Genomic DNA, 23,516 nt, shown 5'->3' with positions numbered 1-23,516 from the left:
TTACTATTATAAACTGGTTACCAACGTAATTAGAAGAGTTAAAAGAAATCTTTTTTCATACCCGTGGTTTGTCTGACAGACTACGGCTTTCAGCATTCAGAGCTTGAATCACCTAGTTTATAATAATCAATATATCACACAAGTAATAGAATGATACACATCAAATCACCATCCAATTTTAAAAAACTGCTTCAAAGCAATGATCCAAATGTAAGGCTGTGGTTTTAAAGTACCAATGCAGCCGTTTTCATATTTTATATCAATATCAAATCATTTCTAGGTAACAATTAAGCAACTTACTATAATAGCCCCATTCAAATGGGCAAAAAACAGCTTTAAGCAAAAAACTCTCTCAAGCAAGAATGTTGCTCGGACTGTCTGGGAGTGGTCTGAGTGGAGATGGGAAAACTTCAAACTAACTTATTGACGGAGAGGTTTGGAATTCTCTTTGTTATTTGTCTATTAACCAATTTACCGCATGGTGATGTCACCATGGAGAGCCCAAACTCCCACCCATGCAAACCTGCTGATTAGAAGGTCCTGTGTAGATTGTATTTTCAACCACTAACTATCAGGAAGTAACAGTGATACAATTTTTTCATACTTTTACATGAGCTGTTAGTTTCATACAATGTGATTACAAAAATGAGGAACAACAATTTTACCCCCTTTTCATGTAATTGTTGTCCAATTGTTAGTAGTTACTATCTTGTCTCATCGCTACAACTCCTGTACGGGCTCGGGAGAGATGAAGGTCGACAGTGATGCGTCCTCCTATACACAACCCAACCAAGCCGCACTGCTTCTTAACACAGCGCTCATCCAACCCGGAAGCCAGCCGCAGCCGTGTCGGAGGAAACACTGTGCACTTGGCGACCTGGTTAGCATGCATTGCACCCGGCCCGCCACAGGAGTCGCTAGTGCACGATGAGACAAGGACATCCCTACCGGCCAAACCTTCCCTAATCCGGACGACGCTAGGCCAATTGTGCGTCGCCCCACGGACCTCCCAGTCACGGCCAGCTGCGACAGAGCCTGGGCGCAAACCCAGAGTCTCTGGTGGCACAGCCAGCACTGTGATGCAGTGCCCTAGACCACTGCGCCACCCGGGAGTCCGGAACAACAGAGTTTTGACTGCACTGGGCCTTTAAGGCTGCAGAAAAAGGTAAACACCTCTAAGACAGCTGAATGTCTGGGTATGGATACTTACTGCAACAATGAAACACAAAGACAATATTCAATAGTCACAAAACACAACCAGAGAGATATGTGAAAAAGTACATTCAAAAGTATAAGGACAATGAAACAGATACGGCTCACTGCAGTACCTCCCAAGGCTCAGTCCAGACTCCAAGTCCCTGGAAGACAAACAGAGAGAAACTGTTACCTTTACGTATGTGTGTGTCCTATAGCATCATCAGCACTGTCCATGTGATTGGCAGAGGCATAATACGCACAGCTGATTGGACCGATGGTGACGGGATTAAGGGGGACGGAACTGGAGATGGAACGTGATCTCCTTCGTCTGGAACACAACTGTGGGGGGAAAAAATGTTTTAGACGGGTAAGAGAGTACTGTACCAGTAGTCTAGAGAGAGAGACACTAGAGAGACACTAGAGAGAGAGAGACACTAGAGAGAGAGAGACACACTAGAGAGAGAGAGACACACTAGAGAGAGAGACACACTAGAGAGAGAGAGAGACACTAGAGAGAGAGACACTAGAGAGAGACGAGAGAGACACTAGAGAGAGAGAGGAGAGAGAGAGACACACTAGAGAGAGACACTAGAGAGAGACACACTAGAGAGAGAGACACTAGAGAGAGAGAGACACTAGAGAGAGAGACTAGAGAGAGAGACACACTAGAGAGAGAGAGAGACACACTAGAGAGAGAGACACACTAGAGAGAGAGAGAGAGACACTAGAGAGAGAGAGACACACTAGAGAGAGAGAGACACTAGAGAGAGAGAGACACACTAGAGAGAGAGAGACACACTAGAGAGAGAGAGAGACACACACACTAGAGAGAGAGAGACACACTAGAGAGAGAGACACACTAGAGAGAGAGAGACACACTAGAGAGAGAGAGACACACTAGAGAGAGAGAGACACACTAGAGAGAGAGAGACACTAGAGAGAGAGAGAGAAAAAGTGGAAGACAGAGGCTGATGAAGAGTCCATGGCCAGTATTCACAAAGGATCTGACGAGTGCTGATCAAGGATCAGGTTACACCTCTAATTCACCACAATCTAAAAGGCCAAACTGATCCGAAATCAGCTCTCCTACGCTTTGTGAATGTGGGCCCACGACTCACTGGAGTGCAGGAGGAGCTCCTCTGGTCACACAGGCTGAGGCTGCAGTGCAGGAAAACGTCCCGGTAGTCTCCCTGGAACAGAAACAGCAGTGCAGAGAAGCGCGCCTCGAGTGATGAGCCACTCTCCTCCACCCTCACCTGGGTACGATCACTAGGACATCTGGGGAACAGAGAGGGAGGACCAGGGTTTAACTTGCACACAGCTACAAAAATACACAAACAGAAAAATGGGACCTGATGCCTGTCTGCTTTGCATTCATATCAGCATTATTATTATTTTTGGGATGTAAGGCCCATGGGGTGTACTTGTACATTAAGTTGCCTCATGCTACAGAAACAGGAAGTAGGCTCCTGTCCTATGGGCCGTTCTGGCTCGGACAAGTCACTTACAAAAATAAACAGACATATAGCCAAGAACAAACACACACACTTACAGGCCGTCATTGTAAATAATAATTTATTCTTAACTTACTTTCTGAATGGATTTGTCTTTTTCAGTCTATAAACTATAAAGAAGCATAAATACTTGTTCTGAATGATGAAATATCTCATAGGGTCATCAGGGTTGGGGGAGTGAGTGGCGTAGCAGTTGTCCAGGGCAACCACAAATCGCTCCGTCTCCGTCTCGTTGACGGACACACCCACATGCAGAACAGAACCCAGTGGCAGAGTGACCCTCTGACCCGCAGGGTAAGGCTCTGTGTAGTTGGAGTTGTGGTACAGAGACATGGAGGCTGACGCCTTGGAGCCAATACCTGAAACTCCACCTTCCACCCTGGTGCCAAGAGAACAAACCAAGACAAATGTATTTTATTTATTTATTTTACCTTTATTTAACCAGGTAGGCCAGTTGAGAACAAGTTCTCATTTACAATTGCGACCTGGCCAAGATAAAGCAAAGCAGTGCGATACAAACAACAACAGAGTTACAATATGGAGTAAACAAACATGCAGTCAATTTATGACAAAGTTTCAAAGCTGTAGCTTGTTATGTGCATATTTGTCTGCCAAGACTGGATGTATAAAATTCCATTAAAAAAACATTCTACGGTAAATATTTCCAGATATCTGACTGACTATTGTTGTAATCCTGGACCAATCAGGGTGTGACACAGATGGGGCGGGACTACAATGGTGTGTTGTGGTGTGTTTTGATGTGGTGTGGCGTTCGTATTGTTTCCTGTAATGTGTTGTCTCCACTCACGGTAGGTAGGGTGCGACGGCCACATCTAGGCTGCTCTCTGTGTCTAGCGGATAGGCACAGGAGAAAGGTATGCTCACGGGTCGGGTGAAGGAGACATCGTGCACCTGGTAGATGAATAAACTGTTGGAGTAGATGGCATGGCTGCTGTTGGTCTGGAAAATAGAAGAAGAGAGGATGACAGTTGGGATGACATGAACAAAATTACCTCTGGTCATAATAGAGTAAAGACCGCTGTCATGTCTCCCTGATGTGTAGAAGTTATTATTTACATTACACATTGTTCATGTGTAGAGCCAGTAGTTATTATTCACATTACACATTGTTCATGTGTAGAGCCAGTAGTTATTATTCACATTACACATTGTTCATGTGTAGAGCCAGTAGTTATTATTCATGTGTAGAGCCAGTAGTTATTATTCACATGTATTGTTCATGTGTAGAGCCAGTAGTTATTATTCACATTACACATTGTTCATGTGTAGAGCCAGTAGTTATTATTCACATTACACATTGTTCATGTGTAGAGCCAGTAGTTATTATTCACATTACACATTGTTCATGTGTAGAGCCAGTAGTTATTATTCACATTGTTCATGTGTAGAGCAGGAGTTATTATTCATGTGTAGAGCCAGTAGTTATTATTCACATTACACATTGTTCATGTGTAGAGCCAGTAGTTATTATTCACATTACACATTGTTCATGTGTAGAGCCAGTAGTTATTATTCACATTACCATTGTTCATGTGTAGAGCCAGTTTATTATTTACATTACACATTGTTCATGTGTAGAGCCAGTAGTTATTATTCACATTACACATTGTTCATGTGTAGAGCCAGTAGTTATTATTCACATTACACATTGTTCATGTGTAGAGCCAGTAGTTATTATTCACATTACACATTGTTCATGTGTAGAGCCAGTAGTTATTATTCACATTACACATTGTTCATGTGTAGAGCCAGTAGTTATTATTCACATTACACATTGTTCATGTGTAGAGCCAGTAGTTATTATTTACATGATACATTGTTCATGTGTAGAGCCAGGAGTTTGTCCAGACCACATGGCCAGTTTCAGAGAGGCAGGCAGCAAGGTTTAGACAAACTCCAACAGTTGCAAACAAAATGCTAGGCTAGAAGCATGGGAAATAATGTCTAGAAGCTTTTTTCCAGTGGAGATTAAGTTTATGAATTGCCTAGCCGGGCTGTGGGACAGTGGATGCGCATTGGGATTTCCCCCCAGGATTATCAGGAATAACTAACAGCTATCAACCATTCAGCATCCCGGATCTGAATGTACCGTTTTCTAAATATAAATGAACAACTGACAGATACAGTATGAGCTGCCCTTCAGTTGAAGTGAATTGACCGTAAGAAGAGAGAATATTAAAAAGAGCCAGAAGTCAGTGTTCTCACTCCTCACCGTCAAGGTGTTTCCACAGCTGCCCTCCCTGCGCTCCACCTGGAACCACACTGTGCCGTTAGCTTCCTGGTGGGAGGAGCAGCGGAGGTCGGCCAGGTGAGCAGAGAATGCGTTCAGACCTGCAGTCTCCAGACCAGCCCGGCTGAGACCCACCTCTAGGAGACGCCGACCACACACCAGCTCTGGGCCTGAGTTGGAAGGACGCTCTGATTCTGAGAAAAAAAATGGGAGGAGGGTAAGAAAAATGGGGATGAGAGATAGGAGAAAAAAGGTATTCATACAGGGCCCAGAGTGTAAAAATAAGTTCCAGAATGGTGATCTAACTATATCCATAAAGCCTTCACTGAAGATGTTGATTGAATTATAAAAGATTATGAATAAGGATCATTAAAGAATGATACTCCTACCTGAACAGACGACACCAGCGTCTTCGTGATGTCCACAGTTGTGTCTCCCAAACCCATTGTGACTGCACCTTGTGAGATTAGACTCGCTGCCTGTACATCCAACATCATCCATCCATATTGTCCCGTTCCCCTGTCCGAAGTGGGCTTGGTGTGGTGCAGACAGAGCTCTCCCACAGCCCAGCTGTCTACACACCACCTGGGCGTCACTCAAGTCCCACGAGTCGTCACACACCGTCCCCCAGCTACCACTGTGGTAGACCTCCACTCTCCCAGAGCAGGAGTTAGGACCGTTGATCAATCTGATCTGGGCATCTGACAAAGAAATCAAAATCAAAACAAATGACTTTGTAACAGCTAGACATCACAGCTAACACAGGCCTGCAGTGTTCAATTCATGACCAAGTACAGCTCACCATCTGTTGCTGTGGCCACTACTTTATCCATCACTGTGCGTGAATACCAAACTGTGAGTGCAGTACTTGTTTCTCAATGTTTTACTGACAAAGTTGTCAATAGTTAAATCATATTTTCGTAGTTATTACAGCATTTCTATATCTCATTTTCATGCTAGCTCTGTAACAATGTTAGCTACATTTAGCCTATCATTGTTAGGTGGGTAGTCTTGTAGCTACCTGTATTTTCCTTTCAGTCATCGTATTATTGTCACAGATGAGAGCAGTATCTTGTTTTGTTATTGCTAAATTAATATGTTGTTACGACTTCTATTAATGGTGAGTGGAGGAGTCAAACGCAGAGAGCAGGTAATTCCGTACGTGGATCTTTTATTCCAACGACAGCGGAGACATGGACATGCAAAACACAAGGGCGCATGAAACCACCCGTCCAAAATACACAGGACTAAAACTGTCCGGAAAAATAGCGATCACACTAATACACCAACACCAAATAAACAGAGAACAAGCCCGCACAAATACCCAGCGGGCCTAGTGCCCTTAAATAGCCTACAAACAAAACTAACTCAAAACAGGTGTACCCAATTAGACCCAATTAACAGAAACAAAAGGAAAGGGAATCGATGGCAGCTAATAGGCCGGCGACGACGACCGCCGAGCGTCGCCCGAACAGGAAGAGGCACCATCTTCGGCGGGATTCGTGACATATGTGTCTTATCCTAGTATTGATGCCATTGTATTCATGTTTATTATTTCCAGACCACATGCTGTATGGATAAAAGATAGTTCATTGGATATTCATAGCTGGGTGATAATGGCATAGAAGTGTGAACACGTGTTGATCTAAAATCAACATTAAAGAACCCTGAACTGAGGAACTGTCTCTCTCACCGTCTCTCTAATAGGAAGGAGTGCAATCTCCATATCTCTGCCTACTCAAACCAGGGTAATATTCCCAGAGACTTCAGCCCCTTTCAACACTTATCCAAGCTACAATGGAATTGTAAGTGCATTTTACACAACAATGAGACAGCACACTTTCTTAACACTCACCTTGCCACGCTGTCACTGGTGTAATTGTTGTGGTGCTCCAGTAGAAAGGTGGTGATGTTGACAGAGCTAAAGACAGGAGTTTAGTACACATGTACTTTATATGGTTCTGAAATGTTTACTTTAACCCGGTCACGTCATTTGATCAGGAAAACCTCTGTGCCCTAATCTGTGGTTGTGATGCATTAACAAGAACACCATCGATCTGACAATACCACTTATAATACCAATTAATCTGCATCAGACAAGGTTTTAATCTTCAGAGGCAGTGGGATACGGGAAGGTGAGACACGAGAGCACTACACACAGTGAAAGAGACAGATTTAGAGCAGAACACAAGAGCACACAACAGAACACAAGAGCACACAACAGAACACAAGAGCACACAACAGAACACAAGAGCACACAACAGAACACAAGAGCACACAACAGAACACAAGAGCACACAACAGAACACAAGAGCACACAACAGAACACAAGAGAACACAAAACACGAGCGATACACACGTCCTAAACATACACAAGATACCTACACATCCCAGGGAAACCCCTACTACACAATTGGACAGAAAACAAACACACACACAACGACAGACTAAACACTAGACACATTGTTTTGATTTGATTTAGTAGATGCTCACATCCTAAAAAAACAGGGGTACACGCACACACACCGTACCTAGTATAACGAGGGAGGTGATGCCCTGTTCATTGCCGCTGGGGTAGGTGGCGTATTCACAGATGTATCTCCCTTCATCAGTCATCCTGATGTCAGCGATCTGGATTGAAGGGTTGCTGAGGGAGGGCGTGGGGAAGCTAACTCGTCCCTTCAGGGGTGACGTGGGGTAAAGTACCCCAAAATTGGGGTGGTACGTGGCTATGTTGAGCCTCTCGCCCTTCCTGGACTCAAAAATCCAGGACACCTGTATAGTATTTATTAATAACACACAGCAAGGGGAAATGGGGGGACAAGTAAACGTCCATATACAGTACCAGTCAAATGTTTGGACACAGCTACTCATTCAATGGTTGTTCTTTATTTTTACTCATTTATACATTGTAGAATAATAGTGAAGACATCAAAACTATGAAATAACGCACATGGAATCATTATATGTGATTCCATTGGAAAACCATTGGTTTTACCATCGAGGACCACTTTGGAAACGCGTTTTAATTAATACTTTCAAGTGATATCCTCTGGGTCCACATTGTACATTTAGTTGTATATGTCTGTTACCCCAAATACATTCAATTCAATGTAGTAACCAAAAAAAGTGTTCAACAAATCAAAATATATTTTATATTTGAGATTCTTCAAAGTAGCCACCCTTGATGATAGCCTTGCACACTCTTGGCATTCTCTCAACCAGCTGCATGAGGTAGTCACTTGGAATGCATTTCATTTAACAGGTGAGCCTTGTTAAAAGCTCATTCGTGGAATTTCTTTCCTTGTGTTGTGACAAGGTAGGGTTGGTATACAGAAGATAGCCCTATTTGGTAAAAGAACAAGTCCATATTATGGCAAGAACAGCTCAAATAAGCAAAGAGAAACGACAGTCCATCATTACTTTAAGACATGAAGGTCAGTCAACATGGAAAATTTCAAGAACTTTGATAGTGCTGTCGCATAAAAACATCAAGCGCTATGATGAATCTGGCTCTCATGAGGACCGCCACAGGAAAGGAAAACACAGTTACCTATTTTATCTTTATTTAACCAGCCAAGTCAGTTAAGAATAAATTCTTATTTACAATGATGGGCTACACCGGCCAAACCCAGATGACGTTGGGCATTGTCCCAATGACGGCCGGATGAGATACAGCCTGGAATTGAACCAGGGACTGTAGTGATGCCTCTTACACTGAGATGCAGTGCCTTAGACCGCTGCGCCACTCGGTGAGCCCAATAGAGTTACCAGCCTCAGAAATTGCAGCCCAAATAAATGCTTCACAGAGTTGAAGTAACAGACACATCTCAACATCAACTGTTCAGAGGAGACTGTGTGAATCAGGCCTTCATGGTCAAATTGCTGCAAAGAAACCACTACTAAAGGATGAGAAGAGGACAAGAAGAAGAGATGTGCTTGGGCCAAGAAACACGAGCAATAGACATTAGACCGGTGGAAATCTGCCCTTTGGTCTGATGAGTCTAAATGTAAGATTTTTGGTTCCAACCGCTGTGTCTTTGTGAGACACAGTAAGTGACCACAATCTTCACATGTGTGGTTCCCACCGTGGAACATGGAGGCGGTGGTGTGATGGTGTAGGGGAGCTTTGCTAGTGACAGTGTCTGTGATTTATTTAGAATTCAAGGTAAACTTAACCAGTATGGCTACCACAGCATTCTGCAGTGATACGCCATACTATCAGGTTTGCACTTAGTGGGACTATAATTTCTTTTTCAGCAGGACAATGACCTAACACACCTCCAGGCTGTGTAAGGGCTATTTGACCAAGAAGGAGAGTGATGGAGTGCTGCATCAGATGACCTGGCCTCATCTGACCTCAACCCAATTGAGATGGTTTGGGATGAGTTGGACCACAGAGTGAAGGAAAAGGAGTTCCCATATATGCTTGAAAGAGTTTCCATATATGCTGGGAACTCCTTCAAGACTGTTGGAAAAGCATTCCAGGTGAAGCTGGTTGAGAGAATGCCAAGAGTGGGCAAAGCTGCCATCAAGGCAAAGGATGGCTACTTTTAAGAATCTAAAATCTAAAATATATTTTGGTTTGTTTAACACTCTTTTGGTTACTACATGATTCCATATGTGTTATTTCATAGTTTTGATGTCTTCACTATTATTCTACAATGTAGAAAATGATAAAAATAAAGAAAAACCCTGGAAGGAGTAGGTGTGTCCAAACTGTTGACTGGTACTCTATGTTTGACTACTCTTACTTTGTGCATTTACTACTACCTGAACTATTATAGGTTAAACATTTACCATTACAGGTTAAACACTTTTACTATTACCTGAACTATTATACTGTAGGTAAAAACATTTTTTAGTCAAATACTATCTGACTTCATCCATGTTGGAATTTGGATGATCAAGGACAAAGTATATTTTTTTCAGCATATTGTAACAATATACATATTAGTCCACACAACTTCCTGTGTGACTGACCTGTGTGAGCTGTATGACCTGCGTTCCTATGAAGGCACACCGCAGGTTAACCGTCTGGCCAGGATATGATATCACTTCTGGTTCCACCTCCACCCACCGTGACCTAGCCCCTGGGAGGAAGAAGAAAAGAAGAGGAAATTATCCCACCTTTCACCGCAGCTTCCTGTTTCCCAGACAACAGGAACCATAACGTTAAGGAGACGAGGAGAGAAAGCTTCTTGAGACTTTTGGGGCCTCAGCTCCTGATGACAAATGACAGTACTCCCTGTTGTTTTGCTTAACTAGCTAACATTATGTAGCTATTTTCTGAACTGCAGAAACTGAATAATAGATGATCTATGGAAGGGGTTTTCTGACCCAGTGACACCTGCCCAGACAAACCGACGACCCAGGGCCACCTGCCCAGGCAAACCGGTGACCCAGGGCCACCTGCCCAGGCAAACCGGTGACCCAGGGCCACCTGCCCAGGCAAACCGACGACCCAGGGCCACCTGCCCAGGCAAACCGACGACCCAGGGCCACCTGCCCAGGCAAACCGACGACCCAGGGCCACCTGCCCAGGCAAACCGACGACCCAGGGCCACCTGCCCAGGCAAACCGACGACCCAGGACCCCCATCATTTGTTAGAAGAATAAACTGGCCCGTGAGGCACAACGACCCAAACTGCAATACTACTGGCACATGTTTTGCTTTACACTCAGATTGCAATTCTAAAAGAAACATTTGTCAAAACACAACACACAATTCTCTACCTTTGGAACAACCTTCACAACTAAAATCTCTTGTGTGCAAATGGAAAGCAACACTCTTCAACAAGCTAAGCTCAATTACCAATTGATCACTGTCCCTTTTCACATGTGCAAACACTAATTGCGTAAATGTTCACTTTGCAATCAGACTTTTGGTATGGATAAAAAGGCTACAGGTGAGTACTCAGTATTTTTTACTAATTATCCCACCTTTCACCGCAGCTTCCTGTTGTTTCCCAGACAACAGGAACCATAACGTTAAGGAGACGAGGAGAGAAAGCTTCTTGAGACGTTTGGGACCAGGCCTCAGTTCCTTATGGAGCTATACTTTTGTAACATGTTTATCTTGTATACTGTATTACTGTAGTATTTACTGTACTGTTTATCTTGTATACTGTATTACTGTAGTATTTACTGTACTGTTTATCTTGTATACTGTAGTGTTTACTGTACTGTTTATCTTGTATACTGTATTACTGTAGTGTTTACTGTACTGTTTATCTTGTATACTGTATTACTGTAGTGTTTACTGTACTGTTTATCTTGTATACTGTATTACTGTAGTGTTTACTGTACTGTTTATCTTGTATACTGTATTACTGTAGTATTTACTGTACTGTTTATCTTGTATACTGTATTACTGTAGTATTTACTGTACTGTTTATCTTGTATACTGTATTACTGTAGTATTTACTGTACTGTTTATCTTGTATACTGTATTACTGTAGTGTTTACTGTACTGTTTATCTTGTATACTGTATTACTGTAGTGTTTACTGTACTGTTTATCTTGTATACTGTATTACTGTAGTGTTTACTGTACTGTTTATCTTGTATACTGTATTACTGTAGTGTTTACTGTACTGTTTATCTTGTATACTGTATTGTTTACTGTACTGTTTATCTTGTATACTGTATTACTGTAGTGTTTACTGTACTGTTTATCTTGTATACTGTATTACTGTAGTGTTTACTGTACTGTTTATCTTGTATACTGTATTACTGTAGTGTTTACTGTACTGTTTATCTTGTATACTTTATCTTGTATACTGTATTACTGTAGTATTACTGTACTGTTTATCTTGTATACTGTACTGTATGCTGTACTGTTTATCTTGTATACTGAACTGTAGTGTTTACTGTACTGTTTATCTTGGTACTGTATTACTGTAGTGTTTACTGTACTGTTTATTTACTTGTAACTGAACAGCACTGGCTGTTTATCTTGTATTGTATTACAAATGGTGGTTGTTTAAAAAAATGCCAAAAGTATTACTGTAGTGTTTACTGTACTGTTATCTTGTATACTGTATTACTGTAGTTAAAAACCCTGCCATCTTCCATAACATCCTAGTAAGCTTATCAATCATAGCCCGAATACTTAAGAAACACCATTTCCGGATTAAGCAAATCTACAGTCTCATACAGTGGGGCAAAAAAGTATTTAGTCAGCCACCAATTGTGCAAGTTCTGAGAGAGGCCTGTAATTTTCATCATATGTACACTTCAACTATGACAGACAAAATGAAAAAAAAAAAATCCAGAAAATCACCTATTGCAGATTCAGTCTTCCCAGCCTGGTGCAGGTCTACAATTTTGTTTCTGGTGTCCTTTGACAGTTCTTTGGTCTTGGCCATAGTGAAGTTTGGAGTGTGACTGTTTGAGGTTGTGGACAGGTGTCTTTTATACTGATAACAAGTTCAAACAGGTGCCATTAATACAGGTAACGAGTGGAGGACAGAGGAGCCTCTTAAAGAAGTAACAGGTCTGTGAGAGCCAGAAATCTTGCTTGTTTGTAGGTGACTAAATACTTATTTTCCACCATAATTTGCAAATAAATTCATTAAAAATCCTACAATGTGATTTTCTGGAGAAAATAAAATCTCATTTTGTCTGTATTTGAAGTTTACCTATGATGAAAATTACAGGCCTCTCATCTTTTTAAGTGGGAGAACTTGCACAATTGGTGGCTGACTAAATACTTTTTTGCCCCACTGTATATGGGCTATGGTATTGGTCGAATGTGATAGTCTGCCTATAACCAGCCTGAGTAGGCCTATAACTCCATTCCCATTCTATTCTGAGTTTAGAGAAATTAATCAAATTGGAAATGAGGTATTATCATGCTGGTTAATGCGATACATGTCTGTTGAATTTGGAAAAATTCACCTGCACTCAGCCCTGCCCCATTTATGGAGCCAATCAGGAGCCTCTACTGCGTTGCGGCCGTGGCATACTGCATACTTCTTACTAAACGGTACGTGCTAAATAGTATGCAACGATGAGTTCATAGTATGCAGTTTAAATATGTAGTACGCTATTATAGGTATTCGGACAGGGTAAGAGTCTGGGTGTACTTTACAATGATCTTGCCACCTTGTTATTGGTTCTGTGGAGTTACCTGCCAATGTGGTTGTTTGGTTGGTTGGTCGGGCTGTTCCTGTTGTGGTGTTCCAGGAGATCGGTGGTGCTGCTGTGGTGTTGCTGCCACCTGACAGAGAAAGACAGGATTTCAGTTCAAACTTCCTTTACACTATTTTTAAATAGTAACGTCCCTAGTGGAGGTTGGGTTGTAAAGGGATGGGAGAAGTGGAGGTTGGGTTGTAAAGGGATGGGAGAAGTGGAGGTTGGGTTGTAAAGGGATGGGAGAAGTGGAGGTTGGAGGTTTGGGTTGTAAAGGGATGGGAGAAGTGGAGGTTGGAGAAGTGGAGGTTGGGTTATAAAGGGATGGGGAGAAGTGGAGGTTGGGTTGTAAAGAGATGGGAGAAGTGGAGGTTGGGTTGTAAAGGGATGGGAGAAGTGGAGGTTGGGTTGTAAAGGGATGGGAGAAGTGGAGGTTGGGTTAAGTGGAGGTTGGGTTATAAAGGGATGGGGAGAAGTGGAGGTTGGGTTATAAAGGGATGGGGAGAAGTGGAGGTTGGGTTATAAAGGGATGGGGAGAAGTGGAGGTTGGGTTATAAAGGGATGAGGAGAAGTGGAGGTTGGGTTATAAAGGGATGAGGAGAAGTGGAGGTTGGGTTATAAAGGGATGAGGGAGAAGTGGAGGTTGGGTTATAAAGGGATGGGGAGAAGTGGAGGTTGGGTTATAAAGGGATGGGGAGAAGTGGAGGTTGGGTTATAAAGGGATGGGGAGAAGTGGATGTTGGGTTGTAAAATGGAGAAGTGGAGGTTATAAAGGGATGGGGAGAAGTGGAGGTGGGTTATAAAGGGATGGGGAGAAGTGGAGGTTGGGTTAAAGAGATAAAGGGAGGTTGGGTTGGCTGGGTTGTAAAGGGATGGGGAAAGGGAGGTTGGGTTATAAAGGGATGGGGAGAAGTGGAGGTTGGGTTATAAAGGGATGGGGAGAAGTGGAGGTTGGGTTATAAAGGGATGGGGAGAAGTGGAGGTTGGGTTATAAAAGGGATGGGGAGAAGTGGAGGTTGGGTTATAAAAGGGATGGGAGAAGTGGAGGTTGGGAGTGGATGGTTGGGTTAAAGGGATAGAAGTGGAGGTTGGGTTTTAAAGGGATGGGGAGAAGTGGAGGTTGGGTTATAAAGGATGGGGAGAAGTGGAGGTTGGGTTATAAAGGGATGGGGAAGTGGAGGTTGGGTTATAAAGGGATGGGAGAAGTGGAGGTGGAGGTTGGGTTATAAAGGGATGGGGAGAAGTGGAGGTTGGGTTATAAAGGGAAGGAGAAGTGGAGGTTGGGTTATAAAGGGAGAGGAGTGGAGGTTGGGTTATAAAGGGATGGGGTTTGGTTAGAAGTGGAGGTTGGGTTATAAAGGGATTGGATTGGGTTAAAGGGATGGGGAGAAGTGGAGGTTGGGTTGGGATGGGGAAAGTGGAGGTTGGGTTGAAAGGGATGGGGAGAAGTGGAGGTTGTTGTAAAGGATGGGAGAAGTGGAGGTTGGGATGTAAAGGGATGGGGAGAAGTGGAGGTTGGGTTGTAAAGGGATGGGGAGAAGTGGAGGTTGGGTTGTTTTAAAGGGATGGGGAGGAGGTTGGGTTGTAAAGAGAAGTGGAGGTGGAGGTTGGGTTGTAAAGGGATGGGAGAAGGGAGTAAAGGGATGGGGGGTTGTAAAGAGATGGGGAGAGTGGAGGTTGGGTTGTAAAGGGATGGGAGAAGGGATGGGAGAAGTGGAGGTTGGGTTGTAAAGGGATGGGAGAAGTGGAGGTTGGGTTATAAAGGGTTGGGGAGAAGTGGAGGTTGGGTTATAAAGGGATGGGGAGAAGTGGAGTTGGGTTGTAAAGTGGGGAGAAGTGGAGGTTGGGATGTAAAGGGATGGGGAGAAGGGATGGGGAGAAGTGGAGGTTGGGAAAAGGGATGGGAGAAGTGGAGGTTGGGTTATAAAGGGATGGGGAGAAGTGGAGGTTGGGTTATAAAGGGATGGGGAGAAGTGGAGGTTGGGTTATAAAGGGATGGGGAGAAGTGGAGGTTGGGTTGTAAAGGGATGAGGAGAAGTGGGAGGTTGGGGATGGGGAGAAGTGGAGGTTGGGTTATAAAGGGATGGGGAGAAGTGGAGGTTGGGTTATAAAGGGATGGGGAGAAGTGGAGGTTGGGTTATAAAGGGATGGGGAGAAGTGGAGGTTGGGTTAAAGGGATAAAGGGATGGGGAGAAGTGGAGGTTGGGTTATAAAGGGATGGGGAGAAGGGAGGTTGGGTTGTAAAGGGATGGGGAGAAGTGGAGGTTGGGTGGGATGGGGAAAGGGATGGGGATGGGAGAAGTGGAGGTTGGGATGTAAAGGGGGAGAAGTGGAGGTTGGGTTTTAAAGTTTTAAAGAGATGGGAGAAGGGATTGGGTTGTAAAGGGGGAGAAGTGGAGGTGGGAGAAGTGGAGGTTGGGTTAAAAGGGATGGGATGGGGAAGTGGAGGTTGGGTTGTAAAGGGATGGGGAAAGTGGATGGGGTAAAGAGATGGGGAGAAGTGGAGGTTGGGTTGTAAAGGGATGAGGAGAAGTGGAGGTTGGGTTGTAAAGGGATGGGGAGAAGTGGAGGTTGGGTTATAAAGGGGTTGGGTTATAAAGGGATGGGGAGAAGTGGAGGGGTTGGGGAGGAAGTGGAGGTTGGGTTATAAAGGGTTGGGGAGAAGTGGATGTTGGGTTGTAAAAGAGATGGGGAGAAGTGGATGTTGGGATGTAAAGGGATGGGGAGAAGTGGATGTTGGGATGTAAAGGGATGGGAGAAGTGGAGGTTGGGATGTAAAGGGATGGGGAGAAGTGGAGGTTGGGTTTTAAAGGGATGGGGAGAAGTGGAGGTTGGGTTTTAAAGGGATGGGGAGAAGTGGAGGTTGGGTTGTAAAGAGATGGGAGAAGTGGAGGTTGGGTTGTAAAGGGATGGGGAGAAGTGGAGGTTGGGTTGTAAAGGGATGAGGAGAAGTGGAGGTTGGGTTATAAAGGGTTGGGGAGAAGTGGAGGTTGGGTTATAAAGGGTTGGGGAGAAGTGGAGGTTGGGTTATAAAGGGTTGGGAGGTGGAGGTTGGGTTTTAAAGGGATGGGGAGAAGTGGAGGTTGGGATGTAAAGGGATGGGGAGAAGTGGAGGTTGGGTTTTAAAGGGATGGGGAAGTGGAGGTTGGGGAGAAGTGGAGGTTGGGATGTAAAGGGATGGGGAGAAGTGGAGGTTGGGATGTAAAGGGATGGGAGAAGTGGAGGTTGGGATGTAAAGGGATGGGGAGAAGTGGAGGTTGGGTTTTAAAGGGATGGGGAAAGTGGAGGTTGGGTTGTAAAGAGATGGGAGAAGTGGAGGTTGGGTTGTAAAGGGATGGGGAGAAGTGGAGGTTGGGTTGTAAAGGGATGAGGAGAAGTGGAGGTTGGGTTGTAAAGGGATGGGGAGAAGTGGAGGTTGGGTTATAAAGGGATGGGGAGAAGTGGAGGTTGGGTTATAAAGGGTTGGGGAGAAGTGGAGGTTGGGTTTTAAAGGGATGGGGAGAAGTGGAGTTTGGGTTCAAATAAAACAGACATAAATAATGAGGAAAATGAATACATTAACAAGAAAAATGTGTGCTTGCTTGTCTTGAAGTATTTATGGCTGTGAAATAAGTTGTTGTGGGGTTTAAACCATAATACACCAGGATGGTGATCTAACTGTATCCATAAAGCCTTTACTAAGGTTGTTGATTAGAAAAAAGAGTAAAGTTGATAAAGAAGCTTAAAAAACGATACTCCTACCTGAGCAGATGACACCAGCGTCTTCGTGATGTCCACAGTTGTGTAATCCAAACCCATTGTGACTGCACTTTATGAGATTAGACTCGCTGCCTGTACATCTAACGTCATCCAGCCAGATTGTCCCGTTCCCCTGTCCGAAGTGGGCTTCACGTGGTGCAGACAGAACTCTTCCACAGCCCAGCTGTCTACACACCACCTGGGCGTCACTCAAGTCCCACAAGTCGTCACACACCGCCCCCCAGTGACCGCTGTGGTAGACCTCCACTCTCCCAGAGCAGGAGTTAGGACCATTGACCAATCTGACTTGACTATTGGCTAATGCTGATGTTGTTGTATCGGATGTCATTGTTGAAAACATACTGTCTGCGACACCGGGTGGGGGGGTGAGTGGTGGTGTCGACATCTGTGTTGGAGAGGTGGCATTGACATCTGACCGAACTGAAAGAATTGAGTTTCTGATGAAGCATTGGCTACTAGCCACAGTGTCATGTACCATAATTATGTATGACTTACAACACCTTCAGGAAAAATGTCAACTACGATGAAGAAAATGTAACTCTGCCCAGATCTTAAACACAATGATCTGAAACACATAATGACCAAGACCATCAACCCTGTTACCTGAGCTATGACCAGTGGTGGCCTGTATGAACAGGAACAGCAGCAGAGCCCCTGAGGACATCATTAAGAACACCATCATTCAGATCCAAAACACACCTGAGAAGAGGTTTAGAGTTAGTAGTGGGTCGTTAGTGGACAATGGAGTGATACTGTATATAGTTAAACATCTAGAAACCAATTCACATGAAGTGTTACTAGGAATTACAAATAAAATGAAGCATAATTGAACCATCCAACAATGTAGTTTTAGTCTGCTAGAATGGTCAAGTCTTCCAGGACCTCCATCATTGGCTTACCACTCAGAGGACGTGGGTTCTGGATTTCACCTGGGAGCTCCATTTATACCGTTTCCTAGGACACATCATGTGACCATAAAGAACATTTCTATTGTGATTACAGGCATTGAGTTACTTATTCATCACACAAACAGAAACTAACCTGACAGATGAATAAAACGACTCTTTGTCAGAAATCCTTGTATCAATATACTTAGTCATAGGACTTCTCAATAAAATGGACACAACCTCCCTATATAATAGAACAACCTTGGGGGTTATGAACACAAAGACAGTTTGTACATTCCAGTAAAACCACAGCCAACCCCTTTTATGCAAACATACCTTTAGCCAACAGCCATTTCTATAAAATGTATTTAATGTGTTACCATGAAGAAGTCCTTTGAAGTCATTTGAGTCCATTGCAAAACTGTGAACAGAATAAAAACAAAACTTGAACAGCTCCATTGTAAATCTGACCTATTTGTGTGATTGGGGTTTAACCGTTTCTGTGAATGTTTGATACTCCTTTGATGTATTTCTGTCTGCAAAATGAGTTATTTGTACAAAGTAAAGTTTCCTTTTGCACAAAGTAAACTGACTCTAACCTTCACAAGACATTTGCCATGGATTCAAAGTGTGCAAGAATGCAGAGAGGCTTTATCCGTTGTGTAGTGAACCATAAAAAACAATCCTTTAGTGCATTTCCACTATCTAAATCAAACACACTAACGCTGGTGGTCAGATAACCTACATTCCCAAGTTGTCATGTCATGTTTGCATCAAGTGTTGCTGGGGAATACCTGGGATGCATCCCAAAAGGCACCCTATTCCCTATATAGTGCACTACTTTTGACCAGGGCTCATGGGGTTCTATATAGGGAAAAAGTTGCCATTTGGGATGCAAGCCCAATGTCATTTGTTACTAATACTATCATTTGTCATACGTGTGAGATTTGCTTCACTCTTTAAGTGTTGCTGTGCCATGCCTCTTGTTGTATAGCTCCCGAAGTCCTCACTGTGCTGTACACTCTCAAATAAAGATGCATCCAATTGCATTACAAACTAATTACAGTATTCTGAACAAAAATATGAAGGCAACATGCAACAATTTCAAACATTTTTAACATGAGTTACAGTTCATAAGGAAATCAGTCAATTGAAATAAATTCATTAGGCCCTAATCTGTGGATTTCACATGACTGAGCATGGGTGCAGCCATGGGCAGGCGGGCATAGGCTCACCCACTTGGCAGCCAGGCCCATCCACTGGGAAACCAGGCCCAGCCAATCAGAATCATTTTTTTCCCCACAAAGGAGCTTTATTAAAGTGTAATTTTATTGTCCCCAGCACAAGGTACACCTTTGTAATGATCATGCTGTTTTGATCAGCTTCTTGATATTCCACACCTGTCAGGTGGATGGATTATCTTGGCAAAGGAAAAATGCTCACAAACATACTTGAAAACAAATTTGTGCACAAATTTGAGAGAAATAAGCTTTTTGTGTATATGGAAAATGTATAGGATTTTTTTATTTCAGCTCATGAACATGGGACCAACACTTTACACATCAACAACATTATCCCAGAAACCCTAGACCCACTCCAATTTGCATACCGCCCAAACAGATCCACAGATGATGCCATCTCTATTGCACTCTACACTGCCCTTTCTCACCTGGACAAAAGGAACCCTTATGTGAGAATGCTATTCATTGACTACAGCTCAGCGTTCAACACCATAGTACCCTCAAAGCTCATCACTAAGCTAAGGATCCTGGGACGAAACACCTCCCTCTGCAACTGGTTCCTGGACTTCCTGACGGGCCACCCCCAGGTGGTGAGGGTAGGTAGCAACACATTTGCCACGCTGATCCTAAACACTGGAGCTCCCCAGTGGTGCATGCTCAGTCCCCTCCTGTACTCCCTGTTCACCCATGTCTGCCTGGCCAGGCACGACTCCAAAACAGTCATTAAGTTTGCAGACAACACAACAGTGTTGGCCTGATCACCGACAACGACGAGACAGCCTATAGGGAGGTCAGAGACCTGGCCGGGTGGTGCCAGAATAACAACCTATCCCTCAACGTAACCAAGACTAAGGAGATGATTGTGGACTACAGGAAAAGAAGGACCGAGTATGCCCCCATTCTCATCGACGAGGATGTACTGGAGCAGGTTGAGAGCTTCAAGTTCCTTGGTGTCCACATCAACAAACTAGAATGATCCAAACACACCTAGACAGTCGTGAAGAGGGCACGACAAAGCCTATTCCCCCTCAGGAAACTAAAAAGATTTGGCATTGATCCTGAGATCCTCAAAAGGTTCTACAGCTGCAACATTGAGAGCATCCTGACTGTTTGCAACACTGCCTGGTATGGCAACTGCTCGGCCTCCGACCGCAAGGCATTACAGAGGGTAATGGGTAAGGCCCAGTAAATCACTAGGGCTAAGCTGCCTGCCATCCAGGACCTCTATACCAGGTGGTGTCAGAGGAAGGCCCTAAAAAGACCCCAGCCACCCAAGTCATAGACTGTTCTCTCTACCAATGCATGGAAAGTGGTACCGGAGTGTCAAGTCTAGGACAAAAAGGCTTCTCAACAGTTTTCACCCCCAAGCCATAAGACTCCTGAACAGGTAATCAAATGGTTTCCCGGACTATTTGCATTGTATGCCCCCACAACCCCTTTTTTACGCTGCTGCTACTCTCTGTTTATCATATGTGCATAGTCACTTTAACTATACATTCATGTACATACTACCTCAATTGGCCCACTCACTAACGAGTTCCAAACTGCCTCCGGAAGCAATGTCAGCACAATAACTGTTAGTTGGGAGCTTCATGAAATGGGTATCCATGGCCGAGCAGCCACACACAAACCTAAGATCACCATACGCAATGCCAAGTGTCGGCTGGAGTGGTGTAAAGCTCGCTGCCATTGGACTCTGGAGCAGTGGATATGCGTTCTCTGGAGTGATGAATCACGCCATCTGGCAGTCCGACGGACAAATCTGGGTTTGGTGGATGCCAAGACAACGCTACCTGCCCGAATGCATAGTGCCAACTGTAAAGTTTGGTGGAGGAAGAATAATTGTCTTGGGCTGTTTTTCATGGTTCGGGCTAGGCCCCTTAGTTCCAGTGAAGGGAAATCTTAATGATACAGCATACAATTACATTCTAGATAATTCTGTGCTTCCAACGTTTTGGCAACAATTTGGGGGAGGACCTTTCCTCTTTCAGCATGACAATGCCCCCATGCACAAAGCGAGGTCCATATAGAAATGGTTTGTCGAGATCGATGTGGAAGAACATGACTGGCCTGCACAGAGCTCTGACCTCAACCCCATTGAACACGTTTGGGATGAATTGGAACGCCGAATGCGAGCCTGGCCTAATCTCCCAACATCAGTGCCCAACCTCACTAATGCTCTTGTGGCAGAATGGAAGCAAGTCCCTGCAGCAATGTTCCAACATCTAGTGGAAAGACTTCCCAGAAGAGTGGAAGCTGTTATAGCAGCAAAGGGGGGACCAACTTCATATTACAGAAATGATACAAATTTGCATTGGGGTACCACTCTGGTGACAAAGCCCTTTGTTCCTTTCAAGTGGCAAAAGTGTACCATTAAAAACATACACATTTGCTGTCTTAAGGTACCACCTCAATGACAAAGACATTTGTTCCTTTAAGTTGCAAAAAGCAAGATGTTAGATGTTCTAAACCTCTCTGCATTTACAATATGTAATGTAAAATAATGTTGATTCAACAACAATGAATATTAGCAAGACCTCTTTGTTGTCACATACTTTTACATAATCCTTTACAAAGGCGTTAGAACTGCCGTTGGACAATAATAGTGATCAACCTGAACATAACCATAGACCACCTAAACTGGTACAAAACTTCCATTAACGGGTGGCACAAATACAACACTGTGGAAACCACGGCCATACAATATGCTAATGAGCCCCCTCAGCTACATTGCCCACACAAACATGGAAAAAAAAACGCAGTGATGATTGTACCTTATATTCAAAATATTGTGTATAGAAATGTACCATTATACTAGATTATCTGCACATGTACCCTAAAAGGTACCGAACAGTACAGTATGTTTACCTCTGAAGATACTTTGTGTACTTTTGACCTTTTTGTACCCAAGGGAACAATACCCTAACCGTACCCATATTTTTGAGAGCGTACTAGTATAATAAGTGCATCAAATATTTGCCTTTATTTCTTTCCACTGGCGAATTGACCCAGAGCTGGAGGGGATGGGGGTGTGAACATCTCTTATGCTGCGGTTATGGCAGGGTTCTCCAACCCTGTTCCTGGAGAGGTTTTCACTCAGCTAATTATGTGATTGATAAGCTGAATCAGGTTAGTTTCAACTGGGGTTGGAGCGAATACCCTCTTGTAGGTTTCTCTCCAGCAACAGGCTTGAAGTTCAAACCTACAGGAGGTCAGCTCTCCGGGAACAGGGTTGCAGTTCAAACCTACAGGAGGTTCTCTCTCCGGGAACAGGGTTGCAGTTCAAACCTACAGGAGGTTCTCTCTCCGGGAACAGGGTTGGAGTTCAAACCTACAGGAGGTTCTCTCTCCGGGAACAGGGTTGGAGTTCAAACCTACAGGAGGTTCTCTCTCCGGGAACAGGGTTGGAGTTCAAACCTACAGGAGGTTCTCTCTCCGGGAACAGGGTTGGAGTTCAAATCTACAGGAGGGTCTCTCTCCGGGAACAGGGTTGGAGTTCAAATCTACAGGAGGGTATCTCTCCAGGAACATGGTGGGAGATCCTTATGTTATGGAATAGTAGCGTATAACCCCTAACAAAGGAACCAACCAAATGTAGCTGGTCTTGTAGAGCCATCTGGTGGGGAATGTCGATACAGGATAATGAAGCAAGACTTGGCAATATGCCAGGACCTTCATCAGATTGATTATCACATCATCTATGTTATTTCAATGATGAGACCTCATGTAGCCCTTTTTATCACTGTAATACAACACATCTCTTCAGATCTCCTTTTTTTTGTGACCGACTGTGTTCAAAACCGGATTTCAAGCTGAACCGGATACCCTGAGCTGAAGCCTTCCAGTGCACCACACAGCTATGTTACTCTGAGCTGAAGCCTTCCAGCGCACCACACAGCTATGTTACCCTGAGCTGAAGCCTTCCAGCGCACAACACAGCTATGTTACCCCGAGCTGAAGCCTTCCAGCGCACCACACAGCTATGTTACCCTGAGCTGAAGCCTGCCAGCGCACCACACAACCATGTTACCCTGAGCTGAAGCCTGCCAGCGCATCACACAACCATGTTACCCTGAGCTGAAGCCTGCCAGCGCATCACACAACCATGTTACTCTGAGCTGAAGCCTGCCAGCATGGACATTCTCTTGGGCAGCTAACAGAAGTCTTCAGGTCTCAGGCAAGGTTACACCCCACATCAGTGTAGTACAAACCACCTCTGTTACATCTGGCTACATGTCCTAGATTGAATATTGAGAGCATTTTGAACACTGCCCAATGTTTTACTGACTCAATTGAATCAAATAGCATTGTCAAACAGATGGACTCAGTTATCGATCTGCTATAAAGGCTAAGTCAATTAGAAACCATTTGATAGGAAAGCTATCGAGTCACTGCCATTGATTTGGAGCCTTTTCAACCTTTTTCTGGTCTCTGTGTGTTTAAGTTGTATCTGTAGGTTCGTATTCCGTGGAAAATGTCCATCTTTATTAACAGACATGCTGGAATGAGACATACTCCTGCACCCTGTAGTA

The 23,516-nt window shown here is 44.0% G+C and overlaps 1 protein-coding gene across 4 annotated transcripts; it reads right to left on the bottom strand.

The window, feature by feature from the left end:
• Positions 1 to 1,062: 1,062 nt before the first annotated feature.
• LOC112226278 (deleted in malignant brain tumors 1 protein) lies at positions 1,063 to 17,810 on the bottom strand. 4 transcript variants are annotated; one of them, XM_042313625.1, is made up of 14 exons: positions 17,756 to 17,810; positions 17,460 to 17,555; positions 16,839 to 17,276; positions 13,096 to 13,185; positions 9,946 to 10,055; positions 7,494 to 7,737; positions 6,818 to 6,883; positions 5,352 to 5,663; positions 4,945 to 5,156; positions 3,520 to 3,671; positions 2,842 to 3,090; positions 2,316 to 2,475; positions 1,458 to 1,536; positions 1,063 to 1,358 (listed from the first exon to the last, which is right to left on the bottom strand). In XM_042313625.1, the coding sequence occupies exons 2-14, from the start codon at positions 17,536 to 17,538 to the stop codon at positions 1,339 to 1,341; spliced, it is 2,211 nt and encodes a 736-aa protein (XP_042169559.1). In that variant the 5' UTR covers positions 17,539 to 17,555; positions 17,756 to 17,810; the 3' UTR covers positions 1,063 to 1,338. The 4 variants fall into 4 exon arrangements, with proteins under 4 accessions (XP_042169559.1, XP_042169557.1, XP_042169560.1 ...); XM_042313623.1 differs by having other exon boundaries at positions 17,665 to 17,757; XM_042313626.1 differs by having other exon boundaries at positions 17,739 to 17,757.
• Positions 17,811 to 23,516: the final 5,706 nt, after the last annotated feature.

Source organism: Oncorhynchus tshawytscha, unplaced genomic scaffold (genome assembly GCF_018296145.1).
Source record: "Oncorhynchus tshawytscha isolate Ot180627B unplaced genomic scaffold, Otsh_v2.0 Un_contig_14823_pilon_pilon, whole genome shotgun sequence".
In the NCBI taxonomy this organism is placed as follows: Eukaryota; Metazoa; Chordata; class Actinopteri; order Salmoniformes; family Salmonidae; genus Oncorhynchus; species Oncorhynchus tshawytscha.
Note: the sequence above shows the minus strand (reverse complement) of the source record. Positions and strands in the feature narration are given on the sequence as shown.

Bases quoted from the DNA above. Each gene is read 5' to 3' on its own strand.
- LOC112226278 (XM_042313625.1), bottom strand. From the start codon at position 17,538: ATGATGGTGTTCTTAATGATGTCCTCAGGGGCTCTGCTGCTGTTCCTG. The intron at 17,277-17,459 runs GTAACAGGGTTG...CAATTCTTTCAG, and splicing joins CACCACTGGTCATAGCTCAG to TTCGGTCAGATGTCAATGCC. The intron at 10,056-13,095 runs GTAACTCCACAG...TCTTCCTCCCAG, and splicing joins CCAAACAACCACATTGGCAG to GGGCTAGGTCACGGTGGGTG.